This window comes from Mirounga angustirostris, unplaced genomic scaffold (assembly GCF_029215605.1).
Source record: "Mirounga angustirostris isolate CCGP_5_RB_7025 unplaced genomic scaffold, mMirAng1.0.hap1 SCAF_17, whole genome shotgun sequence".
Lineage (NCBI taxonomy): Eukaryota > Metazoa > Chordata > Mammalia > Carnivora > Phocidae > Mirounga > Mirounga angustirostris.
The window spans coordinates 32854310-32876665 of record NW_026991725.1 but is presented as its reverse complement, the minus strand read 5'-3'; the positions used below and the strand labels follow the sequence as shown (position 1 = coordinate 32876665).

At 37.6% G+C, this 22356-nt stretch overlaps 1 protein-coding gene across 3 annotated transcripts in view; it reads left to right on the top strand.

Moving 5' to 3' along the window:
* SMURF2 (SMAD specific E3 ubiquitin protein ligase 2) overlaps positions 1–22356 on the top strand; it is an 85384-nt gene that overhangs the window by 31389 nt on the left and 31639 nt on the right. For all 3 annotated transcript variants that reach the window (XM_064583482.1, XM_064583484.1, XM_064583483.1), the window contains exons 8-15: positions 185–269; positions 4700–4858; positions 9306–9501; positions 10920–11023; positions 13453–13567; positions 15288–15466; positions 16208–16345; positions 19872–19992. In XM_064583482.1, the coding sequence (XP_064439552.1) occupies positions 185–269; positions 4700–4858; positions 9306–9501; positions 10920–11023; positions 13453–13567; positions 15288–15466; positions 16208–16345; positions 19872–19992 (1097 nt within the window). The remainder of the gene's footprint in view (positions 1–184; positions 270–4699; positions 4859–9305; positions 9502–10919; positions 11024–13452; positions 13568–15287; positions 15467–16207; positions 16346–19871; positions 19993–22356) is intronic.

Here is a 22356-nt window from a genome sequence, read left to right as displayed (position 1 = left end):
AAGATTGTTTCCAGGAGAAAATGTATTGAGTTGAAAAAGAATGATTTATAAAGCATTTTTTGGTAATGCAATAGATTGGTAATTTGGAGCATTTAACTATTGATATAATTATCATCCTAGTGTCTATAGCTGTCTTTGATTCGGACATTCTGAATATGTTTATTAGTGTTTCTTAATTTTACAGAACAGAGGACAACACAGCAAGGTCAGGTGTATTTCTTACATACTCAGACTGGTGTGAGCACGTGGCATGATCCAAGAGTGCCTAGGTAAGAACATATCCAAATACTTCTCACACCGATGGATACCTTTTTACCTAGGATTTCTTTGATTATTTAATCTTCAACTTACAATGGTTTATGTAAAAGTTAGGCTCTTTGTGACAGTCATTTCAGTTGACATTTAGTAGAAAGGCTTTCCTGTTTCTCTGCAGTCTCACCCCAGTGCCCTGCCCCCAGCCAGCCCCCAGTCCTTCTACGCTCTCGCCCTTAAGAAAAAAAAAAATCAGGGTGAAAACGTGGGTCTTTTAGGAATTTGAAAATTAACCCGGAGAAGAACACAAAAACCTTACAAAACATACATCCCCTCCCCCCCCCTTTTTAAGGGTAATAAATTAATATTTTAATTTTTAGTTAGGCCTTTTAAAAAAGAGGTTTATTTATTTTAACCTAATGTGAGAGTATTCAATGTTCTTTTATGTATTCCTTAATAAAGTTTCATTTTAATATAAAAAAGAAATAACCTAATTAAATCTTATTTATTTAGGACGTTTGTCACTTTTTTTTTTTGCTTCAGCTGGTACTATCATGTGATTTTTCTCTTTTATTCCATTAATATGACATTACATTGATCAGTTTTCAAATACTGAACCAGTCTTGCACCCTTGGAATAAACCTCACTTCGTTGTGGTGTCTCATGAATTAAATTTCTTTTAAGTACCAGAACTTGTACATTTAAACTGTAGGCCTTGTTGAATGCATTTACTAACCCAAATGTCGCTTTCTTTTAACTTGAAGAAGATGGAATGACATACAAATCAACTTAGTAATTTAACATAATTTTTGATACATTTTAATATCAAATAAGTTTTTCAAACACTGTTTAGCTCTTTTGAGTTACTGAACAGATGCAAAGTGTCAAGTAGTTCAGTTGAAGCTACAAAAAAGGTTGAGTTCTAAATTCTAAATCAACTTGGTATGCTGCATATATACCTTTATGAGATGAAGATATTTTATATTCTAAGTGTACCATTCTTTTCCTCCAAAAAAAAAAAAAAAAAAAGACCATGGAGCATGAAGAGATCATTTTCTGCCCTAAGCTTATACTCACAGCTCTACTTGTCAAAAGTCTTGCATTTGAATCAAAAACAGATGTGACTAGCTGATCTTGGATTGCTTTGATACTCTGTATTTACAGTGGACCCTTGAACAATGCAGGATTAGGGGCACCGACCACCCGCACAGTCAAAAATCTGTGTAACTTTTGACTCCTCCAGAACTTTGCTAATAGCCCCCTGTTGACCGTAAGCCTTACCGATAACATAAATGGTTGATTAACACATATTTTGTATGTTATATGTATTACAAATGTATTCTTACAAAAAAGTAAGCTACAGAAAAAACATTAAGGAAATCCTAAGGAAAGGAAAACACATTTATAGTTAAGTACTGTTCTGTAAAAAATCTGTATGTAAGTGGACCCACACACTTTAAACTTGTATTATTCAAGGGCCAACTGATACTTATAAATGAAGCTATTATAATGTAAATGTTTTACTTTGTGATACAGCTTAATTAGAATCTTTTGAGGGTGGCAACCAAGGAATGTGCTATCATTTTCATTATTCTATCAAGGTTGCCATTTCTGTTTCTTGATAATACAAACTGTTTAAAAAGTAGTGGGGAAGAAATTTTGTTTTATTAATAAGCTTACTGAAAAAAGCTAAGGGCCTAACTTTTAGAAACATGAGTTTTGTTATTATAAATTAGGAAAAGAAGTGTTTTGGATTCTGTTTATCAAATTGTAGGTCAATAATGAGCTTTTTATAAAATAATTTAAAATTTATATAAAACAAAAATGATTTTTTTTAAACTAAATGATTTACAATAGTGAGAAAGTTGATCTTGAGTTATCCGTTGAAAGAATACTATGTAAACTGGCACCAGAAGTTGAAATTGAGAGAGATTTGGGGACCACCTTTGATAATGTTTCTTATTCCTAAGGAAACATGTCAGTTTTTCATTTATGAATAAAGGGTTTCTGTACAGGTTTAAGAATATTTTATGTTGAGTATTGAATAATGACTTTAAAATAGTGCTCTGGATTATTTTTCCTTAGTCTCTATGTTCCAAATTGTTAATGTAAAAATGTGTATCATATCTTTTGTTTTGGAGGATCCTGTAAGTAAAGATGCCTTTTTGTATGGAGGACCTTTTGTCAAAGCAGACCATGAATACTTAGATTATATTAAAATATCATCACTGTTCAAAGACATTTATAAAATAGTGTAGCTCAGACACTTTAATTTTATAAGACATCCAGTAAACTTAGATTTATCTGAGAAGTCCCATTTTTGCCATCTTTTGCATTTCTCTTTAAAACCGTGATTAATGCCTTGTTATTCATTACATTTCACCCTGACTATGTAGTCTTGTGGTACAGATCTGTATCTTTATGGCTGTATAACATTCCATTTTTCTTTAATCTTTTCCTAATTGGGCATAAAGATTGCTTCCAGTTTTTTGCTCTTTTAACCCATTCTTTAGAACTCTCCCACATATGACTATAGATTTATAAAATTCTAAATAAAATGATATAAAACCAAATTCTGCATTATATCAAAAGAATTATTTGATTTCAGTAATCGCTTTTCAATTCTAAGTTACATTTAAAAAATCCATTTAAAAAGTTACATTTAAAAAGTTACAAATTTAAAAATCTGTTCATTCATTTTTTTTTTTTCTTTAAAGATTTTATTTATTTATTCGACAGCAAGACACAGCGAGAGAGGGAACACAAGCAGGGGGAGTGGGAGAGGGAGAAGCAGTCTTCCCGCCACGCAGGGAGCCTGATGCGGGGCTCCATCCCCGGACCCTGGGATCATGACCTGAGCCGAAGGCAGATGCTCAACGACTGAGCCACCCAGGCGCCTCTCCATCTGTTCATTCTTAATAATCTCTCATTGATAGTTTGTCTTTGTAATTATTCCCCTCCCCCCCTTTTTTAACTTGCATATCATAGCCGTTCTGTTTGATCTCTGACAGTATTTAGGGATCTAATTCTGTGGTTTATTGTTTCCACTCACTCTCAGTCATCATGACTTTTCTTTCTGGAGTGTGTGGTGATCTTTGGGAGTTTGATCTTTAATTGGTTGGAGTTTTGTGGACCTAAAATGGGAATTTAGGAAGTTTTCCTGAATCATTTCATCTTCCCTTTGAGTTCTTGGCTTAGTGGGGAAGTTCCAGATTTCCTTTCCCAAACTTCCTGCTGGCCTGGGGCTGAGTTTCCCAGTTAACAACTACTCTCTGGCAGCCCTACCCCTCTGCCCGCCCACCTGCCTGATGCCATCAGCTCCAGCTCCAGCCACCCGGTGTGTGTGTGTGGGGGGGGGGTGTTGTTTTTATTTTGTTTTTTGTTGTTGTTTTTTTTTAATTTGAGGAGGATTCTTGGAACTTTTTCTCTCTCCTCTTTTGAGGCTAGCAGTGTATTTTCTAAGCTTTAGTTGTTCTGTAGCAGAGTCTCTTGGACCTATAAGCAGAAGTCAAATCATTGTTTCAACAAATCTATGGGTGCTTAGATGTGTCCATCATTATGCTTCACCATGACCAAGAAGAGGTTATTTCAGGAAAATCTTTTTCTAGTTTAACTTTTAAAAGAAGATTTCTAGTTTAACTTTTAAAACATGAGATTAATCATTACAGTTATCTGTTACAATTTGTTTACATTAGACATGTTTTTATTTTATTCTTTAAGGTTTTGTAAATCTTTGTCTATATATAATAGTATTTTAAGAATGTGTAATACAGTAACAGTGGTCTTTGATCCATTAAGAGTCTTTTTGCATTTTTTTTTTTTTACTGTAGCAGTAAGCTTTAGAGCATTTTTCCTTAGGTGTCTTAAAAAGGTTCTTCATTCACTAGCTTTATAGCTTTCAAAATTCAAAGTGGAACATTTTTCCTTTAATATATATACTGTGATTATTTTCAGGGTCTCTAAATCAAATAACCTTTCCAGTGTTGCTTTGTTGGAGAGTTTAAGATTAATATGGAGCGAACATTTAGTTACACAGATTTTATGTGTAATGAAAGTAATAATTGAAGGGAAATTTTAGAAAACATTTCATTCCTTATGTCACTGACATTTGTAAAACTTTTGTCAGACAAGTATTGAAGCTCAGTTTATGTTGGCAAATGTTGTGATTGCTTTTATATTAATTTAAAATCTGTATTACATTAAAGCCCAGGAATGAACTTACTAAAAATGTAGGTTATGTGATAAGTTCCTGAGCCATTGATGAATTGGGTTTTGAATATGCAAGTTTGTTAAGCCATTGGGAATTAAATATTCTAGCTGAACATCTCAGGTTTCTGAAACAATACATTTTCTCAGACTTCATGGAATTGTTCTGTGTCATTTACACTTGCCTGGCCCAGCAGGCCCAGCAATGAGGTATTTTTTTATTTTATATTTGTTTTTGCAGGGATCTTAGCAACATCAATTGTGAAGAGCTTGGTCCACTGCCTCCTGGATGGGAGATCCGTAATACTGCAACAGGCAGAGTTTATTTCGTTGACCATAACAACAGAACAACACAGTTTACAGATCCTCGGCTCTCTGCTAACTTGCATTTAGTTCTAAAGTAAGTTTTTGAAACAATACATGTTAAAATGCAAGCCAGAACAAGAAAAGCCTAAAGATGCTTTTTGTAATATAATAGAATGTCTGCTCTCTTCAATTATAAATTACTTTTGTTGGATGAAATTTTATGTAAGAATATGACATGTTTTGGGCGCCTAGGTGGCTCAGTTGGTTGAGCGACTGCCTTCAGCTCAGGTCTTGGTCCTGGAGTCCCGGGATCGAGTGCCGCATCGGGCTACCTGCTAAGCAGGGAGTCTGCTTCTCCCTCTGACCCTCCCCCCTCTCATGCTCTATCTCATTCTCTCAAATACATTAAAAAAAAAATCTTTGAAAAAAAAAAAAGAATATGACCTGTTTTATTTTCATACATGAGTATTTTAAACCCCTGTGCTTAATTAGGAACCTATCCTGGAGTGTTAAGGAAAGGGTATGTACCAAAGGTGCATCATAGCACACTTGAAGAGACAAGATGCTTTACAGGGTAGATATTTTTTATTTTTTCCCTGAGTGCATCAGAAATAGCTCCAGGATAGCTGAACCCATCCCAGAGGATTTTTTTTTTTAAATCATCTTTATTGAAGTGTACATGGCATACAATAAACTGCATATTTAAAGTGTACAATTTAAGTTTTGACATATTATGCATCTATGAAACCATCACCACAATGTAAATAGTGAACATATCCATCATCCCCCCAAATTGCCTTGTGCTTCTTTGTTAAGTCTTCCTCCTGGAGGGCTACCCCCTGTATTCGTTTCCTAGGGCTGCCATAATAAAGTATCGCACACAGGGTGGTGTAAAACAACAGGAATTCGTTCTTGCACAGTCCTGGAGGCTAGATGTTTAGAATCAAGTTGTCAGCAGAGTTGGTTCCCTCAGGAGGCTCTGATGGAGAATGTTCCTTGCCCCTCTCCTAGCTTCTGGTGGTGGCCGGCAAAACTGGCTCTTTCTTGGCTTATAGACACATCATCTCTTTGTCTTCATTTTCACATGGCCTTCTGTGATCTCTTTCTACACACAAATCTTCTTACCCCAAATGTGTGGGTTTTTCCCTCAAACCTTCCAGTTCTCCAGATCTCGGGATACCAACTGAGTGTGCAACGATTGAATTCAGGTCTGACACTACCTGCAATCAGCATCAGATCCCACAGGTTAAGGGCTCAGTCTCACAAGAGCATCACCACTTCAGAAGCCAATCCCAAGTACCAAGTCATCTGTACTACTTTTTTTTTTTTTAATATTTTATTTATTTATTTGACAGAGACACAGCGAGAGAGGGAACACAAGCAGGGGGAGTGGGAGAGGGAGAAGCAGGCTTCCCGCGGAGCAGGGAGCCTGATGCGGGGCTCGATCCCAGGACCCTGAGATCATGACTTGAGCGGAAGGCAGACGCTTAACCGACTGAGCCACCCAGGCGCCCCAAGTCATCTGTACTTCTTATTGACTGGCTGTAAATTGGGGAGTTCCCATGACTCCCTCTTTGGGTTCAGTAGTTTGCTAGAATGGTTCACAGAACTCAAGGAAATACTTTATTTGCCATTACATTTATTATAAAGGATACAACTCAGGAACAGCCAAATGGAAGAGGTGCACAGGGCAAGGTGTGGGGATGGGGGAACTTAGAGCTCCCAGGCCCTCTCCAGGTGCTTCACCCTCCCAGTGCCTCAGTGTATTCTCCAGCCTGGAAGCTCTCTGCACACCGTCATCTGGAGGTTTTTATGGAGATGTCATACATAGGCATGATCAATTATTAACTCAAACTCCAATTCTCTCCCCTCCTCAGAGGTTGGGAGGATGGGGCTGGAAGTTCAGGCTTCTAATCAGGCTTTGGTTTTTCTAGCAACCAGGTCCCATCCTGAAGATATCTAGGGCGCCACCAATAGTCACCTCATTAAAACTAAAAATGCTCCTATACCCAGGAAATTCTAAGGGATTTAGGAGCTCCTGTCAAACCGGAGGCAAAGACCAAATATTAGAACAAAGGACATTCCTATCATATCTGTCACTCCAGAAACTGCAAGGATTTTAGGAATTCTGTGTCAGGAACTGGGACAAATGCCAAGGTTTATTTCTTATTCTACACCTTTTTGTATGTCTGGATCGGAATTTCCCTCTTTTTAAAAGGATACCAGTTTATTGCATTTAGGGCAGTATGACCTCCTCTTAGTACAAAGACTCTATTTCTAAATAAGGTCACATTCACAGGTACCAAGGGTTAGGACTTCAACACATCTCTTTGGACACAATTCAGTCCAAAACACACTCCATCTTCAGCTAACCACGTATCTGCTTTCTGTCACTATATATTAGTTGGTATTTTGTAGAGTATATTAAATGCATTCCTGCAGTATGTGGTCTTTTTTCTTTTACCCAGCGTAATTATTTGAGATTCATCTCTCTTGTGTGTATAGTTCATTTATTTTCTTTGCTGTTGGTATTCCATTATATGGATATACTACAATTTATTTATCCGTTTACCTGTTGATGGACATTTGGATTATTCCCAGTTTTTGGTCATGACAGATAAAACTATTATGGATGTTTATGTATAAGCTTTTATATGGACATATGCTCTCACTCCTCTTAGATAAATGAGCGTCTAGGAGTAGAATGGCTACATCATATGATAGATTTATGTTTAACTTTAAAAAAAACTGGCAGGTTGTTTTTCAAAGTGATTTTATCATTTGACATTCCCCGTAGCAATGTGTGAGAGTTGTAGTCGCTCCACACCCTTGCTAACATTGGGTATGGTTAATCTTACTAAATTTAGACCCTCCAGTAGGTGTATGGTGGTATCGCATTGTAGTTTTAAGTTGAATTTCTCTTCTGACTAATGACGTGCATCTTTTCATGTGCTTATTTACCATCTGTGTATCTTATTTGGTGAAATATTTTGCCTCCTTTTTAAAAAAATTGAGTTGTTCATTTATTTAATTTTTGAGTTTTTAGCATTCTTTAGATATTTTAGAGTCCTAAAATATCAAACATATGCTTTGGGAAAGATTTTCTCCTAATCCATGACTTGTCTTTTCATTTTCTTAACAGTATCTTTTGAAATTTTGATGAAGTTCAATTTTTCCATTTGTTCTTTTGTGGATTGTGCTTTTGGTGTCACCTCTAAGAAATCTTAGCCTAACACAGGTCGTGAAAATTTTCTTCTGTGTTTCAGAAGTTTTATGGCTTTCAGTTTTACATTGAGGTCTCTGATCGATTTTGAATTAAATTTTTGTGTGTGGTATGAGGTATACCCAAGTTCGTTTTTTTTGCATAGGATTAATTTAGCTGTTTAGGGAGTATCTTTAATATATATTCTGTTTCGATTTTGTTTATATGTGTGTATAAAAAACACTTTTAATGTTTATGAGAATAGTAAATAGTGATTTATGATTTTCATCAAAGCTGTATTTTCTCTGGGAAGTTACATGTTTCAGGAATAAAATTTGGCCGGTACATAAGAATCACTGTATGTAAAATAAGTTTTGGGTGATTTGTTAGAGACCTTAAGGTTACTTTTGTTTATTTTATCATAGCTACCACTGCCCTTTGCCTTTAGGTTAGGAAATAGTGCTCCTGTCTGTTGTGTGTAAAAGTAAACTCCAAAATGATTGAGTGCATGGGCATCAGTAGTGAATTATTGGATTTTTTATTTCCTGATGGTTTATTGGAATTAAGTAGTTCATTGTAACATCAGGTTCTTTAAAAAAAAAATTCTTAGGTGTAACTTACAATATTTTTGCCGGGAGAATAAAAATATCAGTAGGCAATGTGCCCTTTTAAAAGTATTTCTGCTGTCCTTCGTGTATTTGTGGTAAACCATATATGTGCACATTTGGAAATCACTTTAGCACAACAATGTGTATGTGCTTAATGCCACTGACTATATATTAGAAAAAGGTTAAAATGGTAAATTTTATGTGATGTATATTTTACCACAATAAAAAGAAAAGCAGTCATTTTATAAGGCATTTAGACATGTTTGTAATGTGTTCATTTCTCTGTGCCAGTAACTTGCATGTGACCTTCCACATTCTTGTGGTCTAGACTTAGCACGTATAGGAAAAAGGGCTCCTGCCAAACTACTGGCTCGAACTGTCTCTTCCAGAGAGACAGACTCTAGATAACGGGCACAGGGTTGGACATGTGCCTGAATTTTAAAATGGGTGGTGGTCAACTATGCAGAAAAAAATGGAGAATGGTATTTGAGAAATTTATTCTCAGCAGCTGCATAAAGCTGAATGGATACAACTCTGTTGTTTGATTCTATAAATTTGCGTTCTGAGAAATAAACTTTGGCGGTAGTTTATCATCATCAAAAATGTCAAGCCAAGAATATCACAAGGCCTGAAAGTTATACAGGTAGATTTGCTTTCTAGTATGATGCTTTTTTAAATGTGTAATTGCAGTCTGTTTGATTTAAAATAATAGCATTTCTGTTTACTTTTAGTCGGCAGAACCAGTTGAAAGACCAACAGCAACAGCAAGTGGTATCGTTATGCCCCGAGGACGCAGAGTGTCTGACAGTCCCACGGTACAAGCGAGACCTGGTTCAGAAACTAAAAATTTTGCGGCAGGAACTTTCCCAACAACAGCCTCAAGCTGGTCATTGCCGCATTGAAGTTTCCAGGGAAGAGATTTTTGAGGTAAATTTATAAGTCTTAAAATAGAGAAAAATTAAATTTCAGTGTTTCACTGTTTTCTAAAAATACTTTCTGGAATTCCTATCTCTCTAGAGTGGGAGAGTTTTCATTAAGTTCTTTCTTAATTGTGGGGAATAAAGGCAGTAATAGCAGAGATTTCATCTAGAAGGTAAACATTTAAATGGGATGAGTGTGAAGAGTGTGAAGGAAGAATGTGAAATATTCCAGTTGGTTCAGCTTGGTTCTCTGCATTGCAAATACTTGTTTGTTAATGAATTTTAATATATATATATTTTTAAAGTAAACTTTACACCCACAGTGGGGCTTGACCTCAAAACCCTGAGATCAAGAGTTGCATGCTCCATCACCAGCCAGGTGCCCCTGCCCTGTTAATGAGTTTTAAAAGACCACAAATATTATCCACCCCTTACTTTCTAATTCTTCAAAAGATGAGTGACTTTTAAGTCAAAAAATCATTTTGTTTAATTCTTTTTATTTATTTTTATTATTTTTTTAAGATGTTATTTATTTATTTGACAGAGAGAGATACAGTGAGAGAGGGAACACAAGCAGGGGGAGTGGGAGAGGGAGAAGCAGGCTTCCCACTGAGCAGGGAGCCCGATGCGGGGCTCGATCCCAGGACCCTGGGATCATGACCTGAGCAGAAGGCAGACGCTTAATGACTGAGCCACCCAGGCGCCCCATTTTGTTTAATTCGTTTTGGACTACTTCCTTAATTTATTGAAAATCTTCCTTTCTCGTATATTCTTTTATCTTTGGTCTTTATAGCCCTACCATCACCTTCAAAGTTCTTCCATAGTAAGTGGCAGAGGTCCAAAGCAGGGGTTTCCCACTCATTAGAGGATTCATGGGTAAAAGATGTTTGGGGATTTGATAACCTTTTTCCTAAAGGATGAACTTTTTTCTCTCAGGACAATTCCGACCTTGTTTGTAAGTCAGTCGTTTGTATTTTAAAATAATATGAAGATGCTGGTTTAATGAAGATCACATAAATGATTAGTTACGTTCTTTTGAACTTTCTTTTTCTCATCTTTACTTTCTTTTGGTGCCTGTGACCTAGAATTAGGTCAACCAACTTTTAAAAATTTGGTACTTTTATCAAATTCTGTAATGTGTGTAGTCATTGCTGTGGTTCATAGAACTTAAATATGGAGTTTTGTACTTTGGTTGTTAATATAATATTTATCAAGTGAATTAATTTCAGCAGTATTAAGCTATAGCCATCTTGTTTTTACAAGTTCCATGAAGTTTCAAACACTTGGAGTTTATCCATTGATTTGATTGTTGAACAAATTTCATCTTATTCCAATAAATGTATGTTTTATAGGTAGAATGCAAGGGAGAGTTTAAATAACAAGTTTAAAGCACCTAGTAACAATAGTATGTAATATTTTTTTCAGGAATCATATCGGCAGGTCATGAAAATGAGACCAAAAGATCTGTGGAAGCGATTAATGATAAAATTTCGTGGAGAAGAAGGCCTTGACTATGGAGGGGTTGCCAGGTAGAGACTTGCTCATGAGTAAATGACATGTGGTTATATTTACAGGTCTAAGATACTTCCCGTGGTGAACTTTCTCACTGATACTTATTTTCTAGTGTAACATTCCCTAATTTTTGCAATACAGAGGATATCCTAATAGATATGTTCGTGATGAGGTTGGAGCAGTACTGCCACAGAGTAATCGAGAACTCCCTACTGGATTATCCAGCCCGGCGAGACTTCCTCCAAAAGTAGCTGCAGCCCTGCATGGGCAGTGGTGGGCCACCCGGGCCCTGCATGCTTGCCATCTCTCTCCTTCATTATGTGTTATTCCCTCTGCTTTACATCATTAGGAACTGTCTGGAGATTTTAATGACGTTTTCCTTTGCTCCCATTGCCATGCTTTTTAACCTTGTTAAAGTGACGTCTATGTGTGCATGTAAGTATGGAAGCAGGTGTGTACATATGTATATAAGTGGTCTTTAAAATATTTCAGTACAGAAGCTGTAATGTTTTTATGCTACATTCAAACATACATTTTTTTTTTTTTTACAGGTGTGAAAATTTACTTTATGTAGATGTAGCAGAAACATTATAGCTTCTCTACTGAAACGTCCTAAGGACCATCGTGATAATTCTGCTATCCCGAATCTAAATCCAGCCTAAATTAAATTTGTGTTTCCACCAAGTTCCATTTCTGGTTTTCACCTGTAGGCTTATTTTTGTTCTGTGGCCTTTTTACCGATAAACGGATAGTTTCTTTAGTTTGGAATTTTAGAATTGATCACATGTACATCATACTTAGGGCTTGGTAGTTTCTGTGGAATTCTTACAATTCGCTCATAACTAGATTTGAATGCTTCTTGGGAAAACTTGTTAATTATCTGCTGATGGAATCTAAATGCTGTAACTATATATATAGTCAAGTAAGTAGTCAGTTTTTTGTTGTTTATTTCTTAACCTCACTATTGTCAGGGTTTGGGCAGACTAAGTGCGATGTGGCAGTGAAATGCTTTTTCTGCTCTTTATTGCATAGTAGAACCCCAGAGTAGCTGGGATCTGCTTACCATGTGTGTTCTAAATACTTGGTAAAACAAAACAAATATTTGGGTTTTCTTTAAAATAATGCATGAAAAAGCATGGAAGACATGTCAGGTGAGCTTGTTAAGTGTGTTGACTAGCTTGCTTATATGGAGACCTCCCTCACTTCCTTTTTTAATCTCTAGAGTTTTTCCAGTATTACATAAATGGTAGTGATTTGATTTAGACTCCATCACTTACAGAACTTTGAAACATTTTTCTTTAAGTACTTGTCAGTAGTGTTTCACTGCGTTTCCTAAAAACATTATTCAGTCTGTTTGTTTGTTTTAGGTTTTATTTATTTGAGAGAGAGAGCGAGAGCGCAGACATGAGCAGGGGGAGGGGCAGAAGGAGAAGCAGACTCCCCGCAGAGCAGAGAGCCCAATGCGATGCCAGGGACCAATCCCAGGACCCTGGGATCATGACCTGAGCCAAAGGCAGACGCTTAACAGACTGAGCCACCCAGGCGCTCCTCAGTCTGTTTAATCCATAATACCAGGACATATTTAAATACCTTTCCTAGTGGAAGAATGACAAGAATTGAGACTAGAACTACATCTCTTTAAGTCCTAGACTAGTGATTTTGTTTTACCAAGATGAATAACAAGTTAACCTTTCATACTTTGAGAAACATGAAGGATTTAATAAGTTTCAGGTGACAGTCCTATTTATTACGTGGTTTTTAAAACACTGATGTACACTTGAAACCAATTACTATGGAACCTACCCCCCAAATGCAGGCTTGCTCTTGTGTTCCTACCTATACCAAATGCCTTGCCGTGTCTGATCACTTCATACTTTTCTTATGGTATATTTTAAGGTATACACAAAAAAAGATGATGAAATGGGATAATTTCCTTACTAAACAAAATCAACAACAAAATAGAGCCTTGTCCAAAAGTGAGAGTAAATCAATGCTATAAGATTTATCAGTATAAACCAGTATAAATGGGCCATGGTGGCAATGGACCAGAATAGTATAGACCACATGGATGTTTTGAAACAAAGCCATATTCTTCCCTTCATTTTATATTTATCCTGGATTAGAAATTTATTTAGTAATTAAGTAGGTAACAGACCACTAGACTGCAGCATCTAATGAGTAGTTGGCACTTCTGGATAATACCTTTATACTCTCTGATACTGAAATGTCATAAAATTGCCCTAAATAGAGTGAGAAGTAACTTCAGTATAACAAAACAAGAGTTCATTTGCTTTTTTGGGCCTGGTAGATTTTTCCAATGTCATTTTATAGAACTAGTTAGTGCTGCTTTATTTTCTTTTATTTAAAAAATTCCTTGCTAAAATAGCATATTTTAATGAAAATATTCATTGACAAAAAAATTCCTGTGTCCTATCTTGCTTTCTAGGGAGTGGTTATATCTGTTGTCACATGAAATGTTGAATCCTTACTATGGCCTCTTCCAGTATTCAAGAGATGATATCTATACCTTGCAGATCAATCCTGATTCTGCGGTTAATCCGGTAAGATTGGTGGTTATGATGATGTGAATTAACTTGTGACCTATAATGCTTTTCATTTGAAATGTCAGTGTAGTTTAGGATTACTGTCCTTGTCCTAGTCACAACCTACCTAGCAAGTCCTCTTTTAGAAAATTTTCTCAAGTAAACGATTATGGATATATGCAGTAATTTGTGCACAGGGATGAAAACTGCATCATTTAAAGTAGCCCTAATTGGAAGCAACATCATTGTCCATAGAAGAGGGATTGAATAAATTATGATATGAAGCAAAATTACATTAACAGTTAAGAGCATAGGGTCTGGAATTAGAAAAACATGAGATCATATATCCTGGTCCTGTTACTTACTAGCTTTATGATTAAGCCTCAATTTTATCATTGTTAATAATAATAAACATAGTTCGAACCTCAGAAGGGTTGTGACAATTAAGTGGGACCCTGCACAGTAGGTATTCAGCATAGTGATGTACATTGTTCACCCTATTATATATTATTTAAGCACTCAGCAGAAGTTAGTAGCTGTTAATTAATCTGTTGTTTTTATATTATGTCTATTAGCTTTCCATACAAGGGCATACTATATAGCCACGAAAATGACACTGTGGGACAGTAGTTAATGACAAAGTGTTCATGATATATTAAGTGAAAAGAAAGTTACAAAATAAGATGATACAATTTTGGTAAATACATATATGTGTAAACCAGCATAATACTGACGGGGGTTATCTCCAGGTATTAGATTAAGGGTGATTTTTTGTTTTTGCTTGTCTATTTTCTAAATATTTTCTTAAAAAAAAAAACAAAACAATAAACACCTATTTTCAAGATAAAAGGGAGGGTTAAAGATGAGCTTAAAGATTACTTATTAACTAGAGAAGTAAAAAAAAATTTAAAATGCCAATAACTAACAGTTTATCATGAAAGACCAGATATATCCAAACATGGTAGAAATGTTAGGTTCATTGCAGAGAAATTTTATAAAGGGAAGATTTTTAGGTGAAGGCTCTGCTTGGGGAGCCCATTACTGTCACTGTATTAATAATAGCTTGTGTTTGTTGAATGTTTACCATATGCCCATCCAGTGCCATGAGCATCATCATCTCATTTTACTCCTTGCAGAGACCTGTTTGAGATACTGTTATTACCCTCATTTTTCCAGATGTGGAAAATGAGTCCTATAGGAGTGAAGTAATTTACCCAAATATGCATGGCTAGTAACTGGCAGAATTAGGGCTCTGGTCCAAGTTAGACATGAAATCTGTGCTCTTAAATCTATGGTGTTCTGAAGTTCAGAATATGGTTAGGCCAAGGAAATAGGGAGGTTTAATATTGAAAGCTTTTTTTCCACAACAGAGTCAGGATTGTAAAGGGCTCAGTAGGTAACAAAAGGAGAGGAAGAGTAATCTGAGTGGTTTCATGAAGCTACAGTGGGGAATGTAATTTGGACTTAATTTCTAAAGATAATTTTTACAAAGTGACTGTACTCTCTGGGAGAAGCTTGTCCCTGGTGTAATATTTTAGCAATGGAGAGAACTTTGAACATGCCCTACAGAAACTCTCCCTATTGATAATTGACCTTTGATATGACAGCCTTTTCCACTTAAATAAATTGTAGAGTATAAATTGATACTTATAAAAAAGATGAATGCTGCTTAATTTTTATTAAAAATTCCCTGCATGTGTCTAACTTGAGTATTTATATAAACTTTTCTCGATTTCAGGAACATTTATCATATTTCCACTTTGTTGGACGAATAATGGGAATGGCTGTGTTTCATGGACATTATATTGATGGTGGTTTCACATTGCCTTTTTATAAACAGTTGCTTGGGAAGTCAATTACTTTGGATGACATGGAGTTAGTTGATCCAGATCTTCATAACAGTTTGGTGTGGATACTGTATGTATGGAGTCTTGTATCTGCTCATTATAGTTAGAATCTGAGCCTTAAAAAAATATACATGTTTCAAAATGGATATACTTTTTTAAAAAAAAATGATGCACAGAGAATATTGAGATTATTTGAGTGTTAGGACTTCACTCTTTCTGCTGCTTTCCTGTGTAGTTCAGATTCCTAAAAGTTAGTGCTACTACTTTAAAAAGGAAAAAAACTAGTATATTCTGTTTTAAAAAGTAGCACATGCAATGATTTCCTCAGCATGATACAAGTGCTGTTCCAATCCTGCATGTGTGAGAATAGGGAATTCCTGTTGAAGTAGTGATTGTAGAAACCATACTTTGGAAAGGGTATCTGTAAGATTCAGTTCTGTTTTGTCAGAGGTCATTTGTTTATGAATATACATTGGCCATACTTACAAAAGTGGCTTTCTCATGGGACACTCAGGCGTTTGGTTGCATGGGGGTACGCAGATTCAAACAGAGCTTCTTACTTAAAAGCCAAACATAATTGAAGTTTTCCCTATGTAAAGCCCAGCTTTGGCCAGGGGGCTCTGTCATTACTCAGGAAGTGAAATGTTTCTTGAGGTATGGTAGCACAAGGACTAGCAAAAGGAATCTGATCTTGTATTTGTCATGTCATAAAACTATCTTAGTTTTATCTGTCTTACCAGTTAAGACATCTATAGGATCCGTATTTTAGATTTTCCAGTTAAATATCTTTCTCTTTTTTCCTTTCTAAAAGTGAGAATGATATTACAGGTGTTTTGGACCATACTTTCTGTGTCGAACATAATGCATATGGTGAAATTATTCAGCATGAACTTAAACCAAATGGCAAGAGTATCCCTGTTACTGAAGAAAATAAAAAAGAATATGTCAGGTAAATACTTTTATGTTCACAAGACTGAGAATTTTTTTTTTTTTTTAAAGATTTTTATTTATTTGTTTAACACAGAGAGAGAGAGCACAAGTAGGCAGAGCAGCAGAGAGAGGGAGAGGGAGAAGCAGGCTGTCCGCCGAGCAGGGAGACTGGAGCCCGATGCGGGGCTCGATCCCAGGACCCCGGGACCATGACCTGAGCCGAAGGCAGCCGCTCAACGACTGAGCCACCCGGGCGACCCTGAGAATTGTTTTGATGCTCTAGAATGGCAGTACTGAAAAACACTGAAGTATTTAAGTCGTGTTACTTACTGCTACAAAATAGGCTTCTGTAGAATTTAGTGGCTTTAAAAACCACCACCATTTTATTTTTTTCTCACAATTCTGTGGGTCAGTAATTTGGATAGAGAATAGTAGGGAGAGCATACCGCTCCTCCATGTGGTGTCAGCTGGGACTGACACCAGGATGGCATCTCCCTCAGCTGGGATGGCTCAGACGGCGGGGGGCTGGCTGGAATGGCCCCTGGGTCACCATCTGGGGTCCAGTTCTCATTGTTGCTTGGGCTCCCTGGTTATCCCCATGTGGTATCTGAGGCCTCCCGGAATTCTCCCCATGGCCTCTCTCTTCCCAGCAAGACAGCCGGACTTCCTGTGGGCCAGCACACAAGCAGGAGTTGTCAGACCTTTTTAGGCCTGAGCCTGGGACCGGCCAGATCACCCCTGCAGCGTTCTTTCTGGTAAAGCAAGTCCCAAGCCAGCCCAGGCTCGGTGTGGACGAGCGGCTGCACAAAGACACGGACACCGGGAGACGGTGCGTGGGGCTGGTCATAGCGTAGCTGCTGCAGCCAGCCGTACGGGCTGCTGCCATGTGCTGTGTGACCAGCACCCTCCCCGTCGTGGGTGTAAGCGGTACATACAAGAAAACGTTCTTCAGATTTCCTACAATCACCTGATGATTGAGAAATTTCAAAGTAGGGTTAGATCATTTGGCCTATGGTAACTAAAGTTCTTTTTTTTTTCTTTTTAAAGATTTTATTTATTTATTCATGAGAGACAGAGAGGCAGAGGGAGAAGCAGGCTCCCAAGGAGCAGGGAGCCCGATGAGGGACTCGATCCCAGGACCCTGAGATCATGACCTGAGCCGAAGGCAGACGCTTAGCCGTCTGAGCCACCAGGCGCCCCACTAAAGTTCTTTTAAACATAAAACTGTGGCAGTCCAGTGTAGGTGTTTGAACTTGATCACATGAACACAGAAATGTGCACGCTGTACTTTTTGGAGTAGATTATATCCCTAAGTCTTACTGGCTTAATTGTCCTGGTTGACACGCGAGGCCCATCCGTCTCACAGATTGTTCATGGGAGTGAGCACTGGAATAGCATTTTTGGAAAGCAGTTTGATAACAGCTATCAAAATGAAAATGCATATGCCTTTCAACCAGCAGCCCTGTTTTTAGGAATCTGTTCTATAGAAACCCATGTAGTTAAAGAAATATAAATATGGATGTTCACTTAAACTACCTGTAAAAACAACTGAAAACTGATGAGATGTTTTTAGAGGAGAACGATTTACATATATACATTGAACAGAATGTTATATGGATGTTTAAAAGAAAGAGACTATATAAGTTGTCAGAGTTAAAAAAGTTTTAGGGGCACCAGGCTGGCTCAGTCGGAAGAACATGTGATTTCTTTATCTTGGGATCATGAGTTCGAGACCCACATTGGGTGTAGAGATTACTAAAAAAAATTAGTAAACCTTTCTTTTTTAAAGGTAGGTTTTAGGGGCACCTGGGTGACTCACTTGGTTAAGTGTCTGCCTTCAGCTCAGGTCATGATCCCGCGGTCCTGGAATCGAGTCCCCATAGGACTCTGTTCAGTGGGGAGCCTGCTTCTCCCTCTCCCTCTGCCTGCCTCTGTGTGTGTGTGTGTGTCAAATAAATAAAAATCTTTCAAAAAAAAAAAAAGGGCAAATGTTAGGAATTATATGGGAACAAAGTCTATGTTGTTGTTTTATAATTATCTGGAAGATGTCCAGGAGGACTATATACCAAATAAAGTGTATGGCTGGCATGAGGGAGTACTGGTGCTGGGCCTGAAAGTAGACAGGGAGAAGGGGGGTAATAGAATGGACTATCTAGCATGGACTACTCAGTTCCTAGACTCAGTAATGTTTTCAGCACACAGTCATGTCTCCTACCAGACACAGTTTTGAGAGAAAAAAGTTACAGAGGGGTGCCTGATCAGCTGCCTTCAGCTCAGGTCATGATCCCAGGGTCCTGGGATCAAGCCCCACGTCAGGCTCCCTTCTCAGGGAGCCTGCTTCTCCCTCTCCCTCTCCCTCTGCTGCTCCCCCTGCTTGTGCTTGCTCGCTCTCTCTGGCTCTGTCCTTTCTCAAATAAATAAATAAAATCTTAAAAAAAAAAAAAAGTTACAGAGAAAAACTTTTGTAAAGATGTGCAGTTTTGCTGTCCTCTTAAGCAAACAAAAATGAGGTCTGGCAAAGGATCTAATGTTAAGTAACTTCTTAGAGTAGAGATTGGTTTCCCCACGTTTGGAAGAGGAAGTGTTGACATATTTGGAAAGTGAATAGTTCTGAGATTTTTGAAGTGGAGAAGTTTTCCCAGGTAGATCGAATTGCCTTTTAAAAAAATCTGTTATAAGTCCAAGTCAAAAATGTAAATAAAACTCCACGTTAGATGTAGTTTGGTGTACTTTTTGTTGGTAACATTACATCTTCCAGGTTCTTTTTAAAACCTCCAGGGAACAATGAGTAATCAAAAAGTGTTTACTATTGGCTTTTACTGTTCTCATTCTGGATATGAAGAGACTCTTTACCTCCTCCTTCCCTGCATACCACCTCCAAAATATAAACAAAACACCCAACATGTTCAGATTATACTTTGAAGTGAAACCAGAAAAATAGTTTGGTTGAATGTCAGCCTCTTTTTTCTGATTGGTGGCATGCATGCTAGAAGTTCAGAAAGAAGTTTTCTCCAGATTTTAACTTCAGACCCATCTAATCTCTAGCTGCCTTCCAGTTTACTAGGAATTTCTCTGATTTGCAGAGTTGCTTTATTCATACTGCTTTTGTTAGTGGAAGGTCACCACTTTTTAATTTACAGTGAACCACCTCACAGCTCAGGGTCCAGCACCCTCAGGAATCTGAGGTTCTTTAGACTGTGGCCTAATTTTTTTTAGGATTTTATTTATTTATTTGAGAGAGAGAGCATAGGGGTGGTTGGAGATGGGCAGAGGAGGAGGGACAGGAAGAGGAAAGAATCCCAAGCAAACTCTGTGCTCAGTGCGGAGCCCGAGGTGGGGCTTAATCTCATAACCATGAGGTCATGACCTGAGCTGAAACCAGAGTCAGACCCTTAACCCACTGAGCCACCCAGGCATCCCAGACTATAGACTAAATTCTTAATGCTAGGTGCTTATAAAGTATAATGTTGCTAAAGTAGAGATTCATAATAGTTACCAAATCTGAATATATTTGATCATATGAAACCCCTGCCCAATGTTTACAGGCTCTATGTGAACTGGAGATTTTTACGAGGCATTGAGGCGCAATTCCTGGCTCTGCAGAAAGGATTTAATGAAGTAATTCCACAGCATCTGCTGAAGACATTTGATGAGAAGGAGCTAGAGGTCGGTGTTATTAATGTCCTGACATCATTTAGTGTCACGAGGAAAGGTTGGGAATTTTCTGTTTTAGAGGAAAGTCATATTGCTGGTGCTTTTGAAGTTTTATGGTGCAATGCTATGAGAATTCCTATTCACAGGAAAAGTCTTTCCTGCTTTGGAAAAGCCTTTCATGCTTTGGAATTTCTACAAGTAAGCCATCTCTTTTATATTGTGAACACTCTTAGTTTTCAATACTATCCTTTCTTGTTTTCATGTCTTATGTGTACATGTTGTTTTCTATTCCCTAATTAAGTGGTTATTTTTTTTTAAAGTCTTCATTATTTTTATTGCCCCACTACCCAACAGAATATGATTTTGACCTTCCCCTTTTATTTTTTATTTATTTTATTTTATTATGTTTATGTTAGTCACCATACATTACATCATTAGTTTTTGATGTAGTGTTCCATGATTCATTGTTTGTGTATAACAAAGTGGTTATTGATTTAATTAAGTTTCATTACTTAGTCTCCACCATATTGAAATTTATTTGAATTAAAAGCCTAGGTTCAGTTGGATTTACACTAAGCTTTGCAAGAAAGCATTTAATGGACAAGATCATAGAGAAATAATTAAAACACTTAGGATGGGGCGCCTGAGTGGCTCAGTCGTTAGGCGTCTGCCTTCGGCTCAGGTCATGATCCCAGGGTCCTGGGATCGAGCCCCGCATCGGGCTCCCTGCTCGGTGGGAGGCCTGCTTCTCCCTCTCCCACTCCCCCTGCTTGTGTTCCCTCTCTTGCTGTCTCTCTCTCTCTCTGTCAAATAAGTAAAATTAAAAAAAAAAATAAAATGGAACACTTAGGATAAACTGTAAATATATTTCCTCTCTTTGGAAATATTTATTACTAACAGTAGCAGTAACAAACAACCATTTTTTTGGTGGTTGTTTTCTTTTAAAAGCTGGTCGTTAAAGCACCTTTAGTCTGGTTTTATAATTAAGACCTTTAAACAAATACATCTGAATTTCCACTGAGCTACTTTGAAAAACAATGAGGTTTTATAGAGGCCCCAAATTTAATTTATTCTACTGGAGGCCCCAAATTTAATTAGTGGCTAGGAATAGCATAAATATTTGAAATCTACAAATAAATGTAAAACACGATTTTATTCATTAACGTCAGTGTCCTTTCTTTTTTAAAAAAATATTTATTGGGGCACCTGCGTGGCTCAGCTGGTTAAGTGTCTGCCTTCTGCTCAGGTCATGATCTTGGGGTCCTGGGATGGAGTCCTGCAGCGGGCTCCCTGCTCAGCAGGGAGTCTGCTTCTCCCTCTCCCTCTGTCCCTTCCACTCCCCTGCTTGTGCTCACTCTCTCTCTCAAATGAATAAATAAAATCTTTAAAAAAAAATTATTTAAGTAATCTCTACACCCAGCATGGGACTTGAACTCACAACCCCATGATCGAGAGTCACATGCTCTTCCAGCTGAGCCAGCCAGATGCCCCTTCAGTGCGTTTCTAACTAAATCTGTTAACAGACCTGTTAGTGAATCCAAACAGCTTGGTTTGACTCAGTACCATCCCCCATTCCTTTTGTGCTTGAACTATTCAGTAGTGAAATGGCCAGAGGAAGCGGTCAGGAGGAGGCAGAAAACACAGCAGGAATGGCAATAACGCTGAAATGCAGTGCATTTTCATCTGTTCATAAAACGAGTGAGGAATTTGGCCGTATAATTACCACTCCTCTGAAGAAAAGAGGAGATATCTTTTGTGTTAGTAATACTTCTGTAATCCTATTTGGATAACCACCTCCCTGTTTAGTGTGGCTATGATTTAGTACTCTTTCCAGAACCCTGTCGAAGCTTTGGTGGAGATTTTATTCAGTAGGGTTAGGGTTTATTTTACATAGTTTCTATTGGTAATGAAATTAAACTTTTTATTTAAAAAGGCATAATTTCTTTTAGTGTTATATGGGATTAATAGAACTAATTATAAAATGTGGGATTTGCAAGTTACATCATGCTTTACACTACACACGGTTATAATTCACGGTTATCGACACTTGCCTGAGATGAGTTAGTCTTGGAGGCTCAGGAGACGTATCAGTGGTATCCCAGTGATTTTGACGCGGCTCGTGTGTGCTGCCCGTGCAGAAGGATGTCCAGCAGAGCTCTCTGTCCTGTATTTCGTACTTTGCTATAACTTAAAGATCAAACAGATTGTTCTCACTTGTTCAGTACCTGTTTCTTGCACAGGATGGAGTGAGGTAGGCGTTACTCCAGTATTGCAGCAGGGGAAACTGCTGGCCAAGGGAGTGGACCGAATTGCCCACATCCCAAAGCTAGTAAGTGTTGAAGCTCAATATGATGCAGGTATTAAGGCAGGCACATA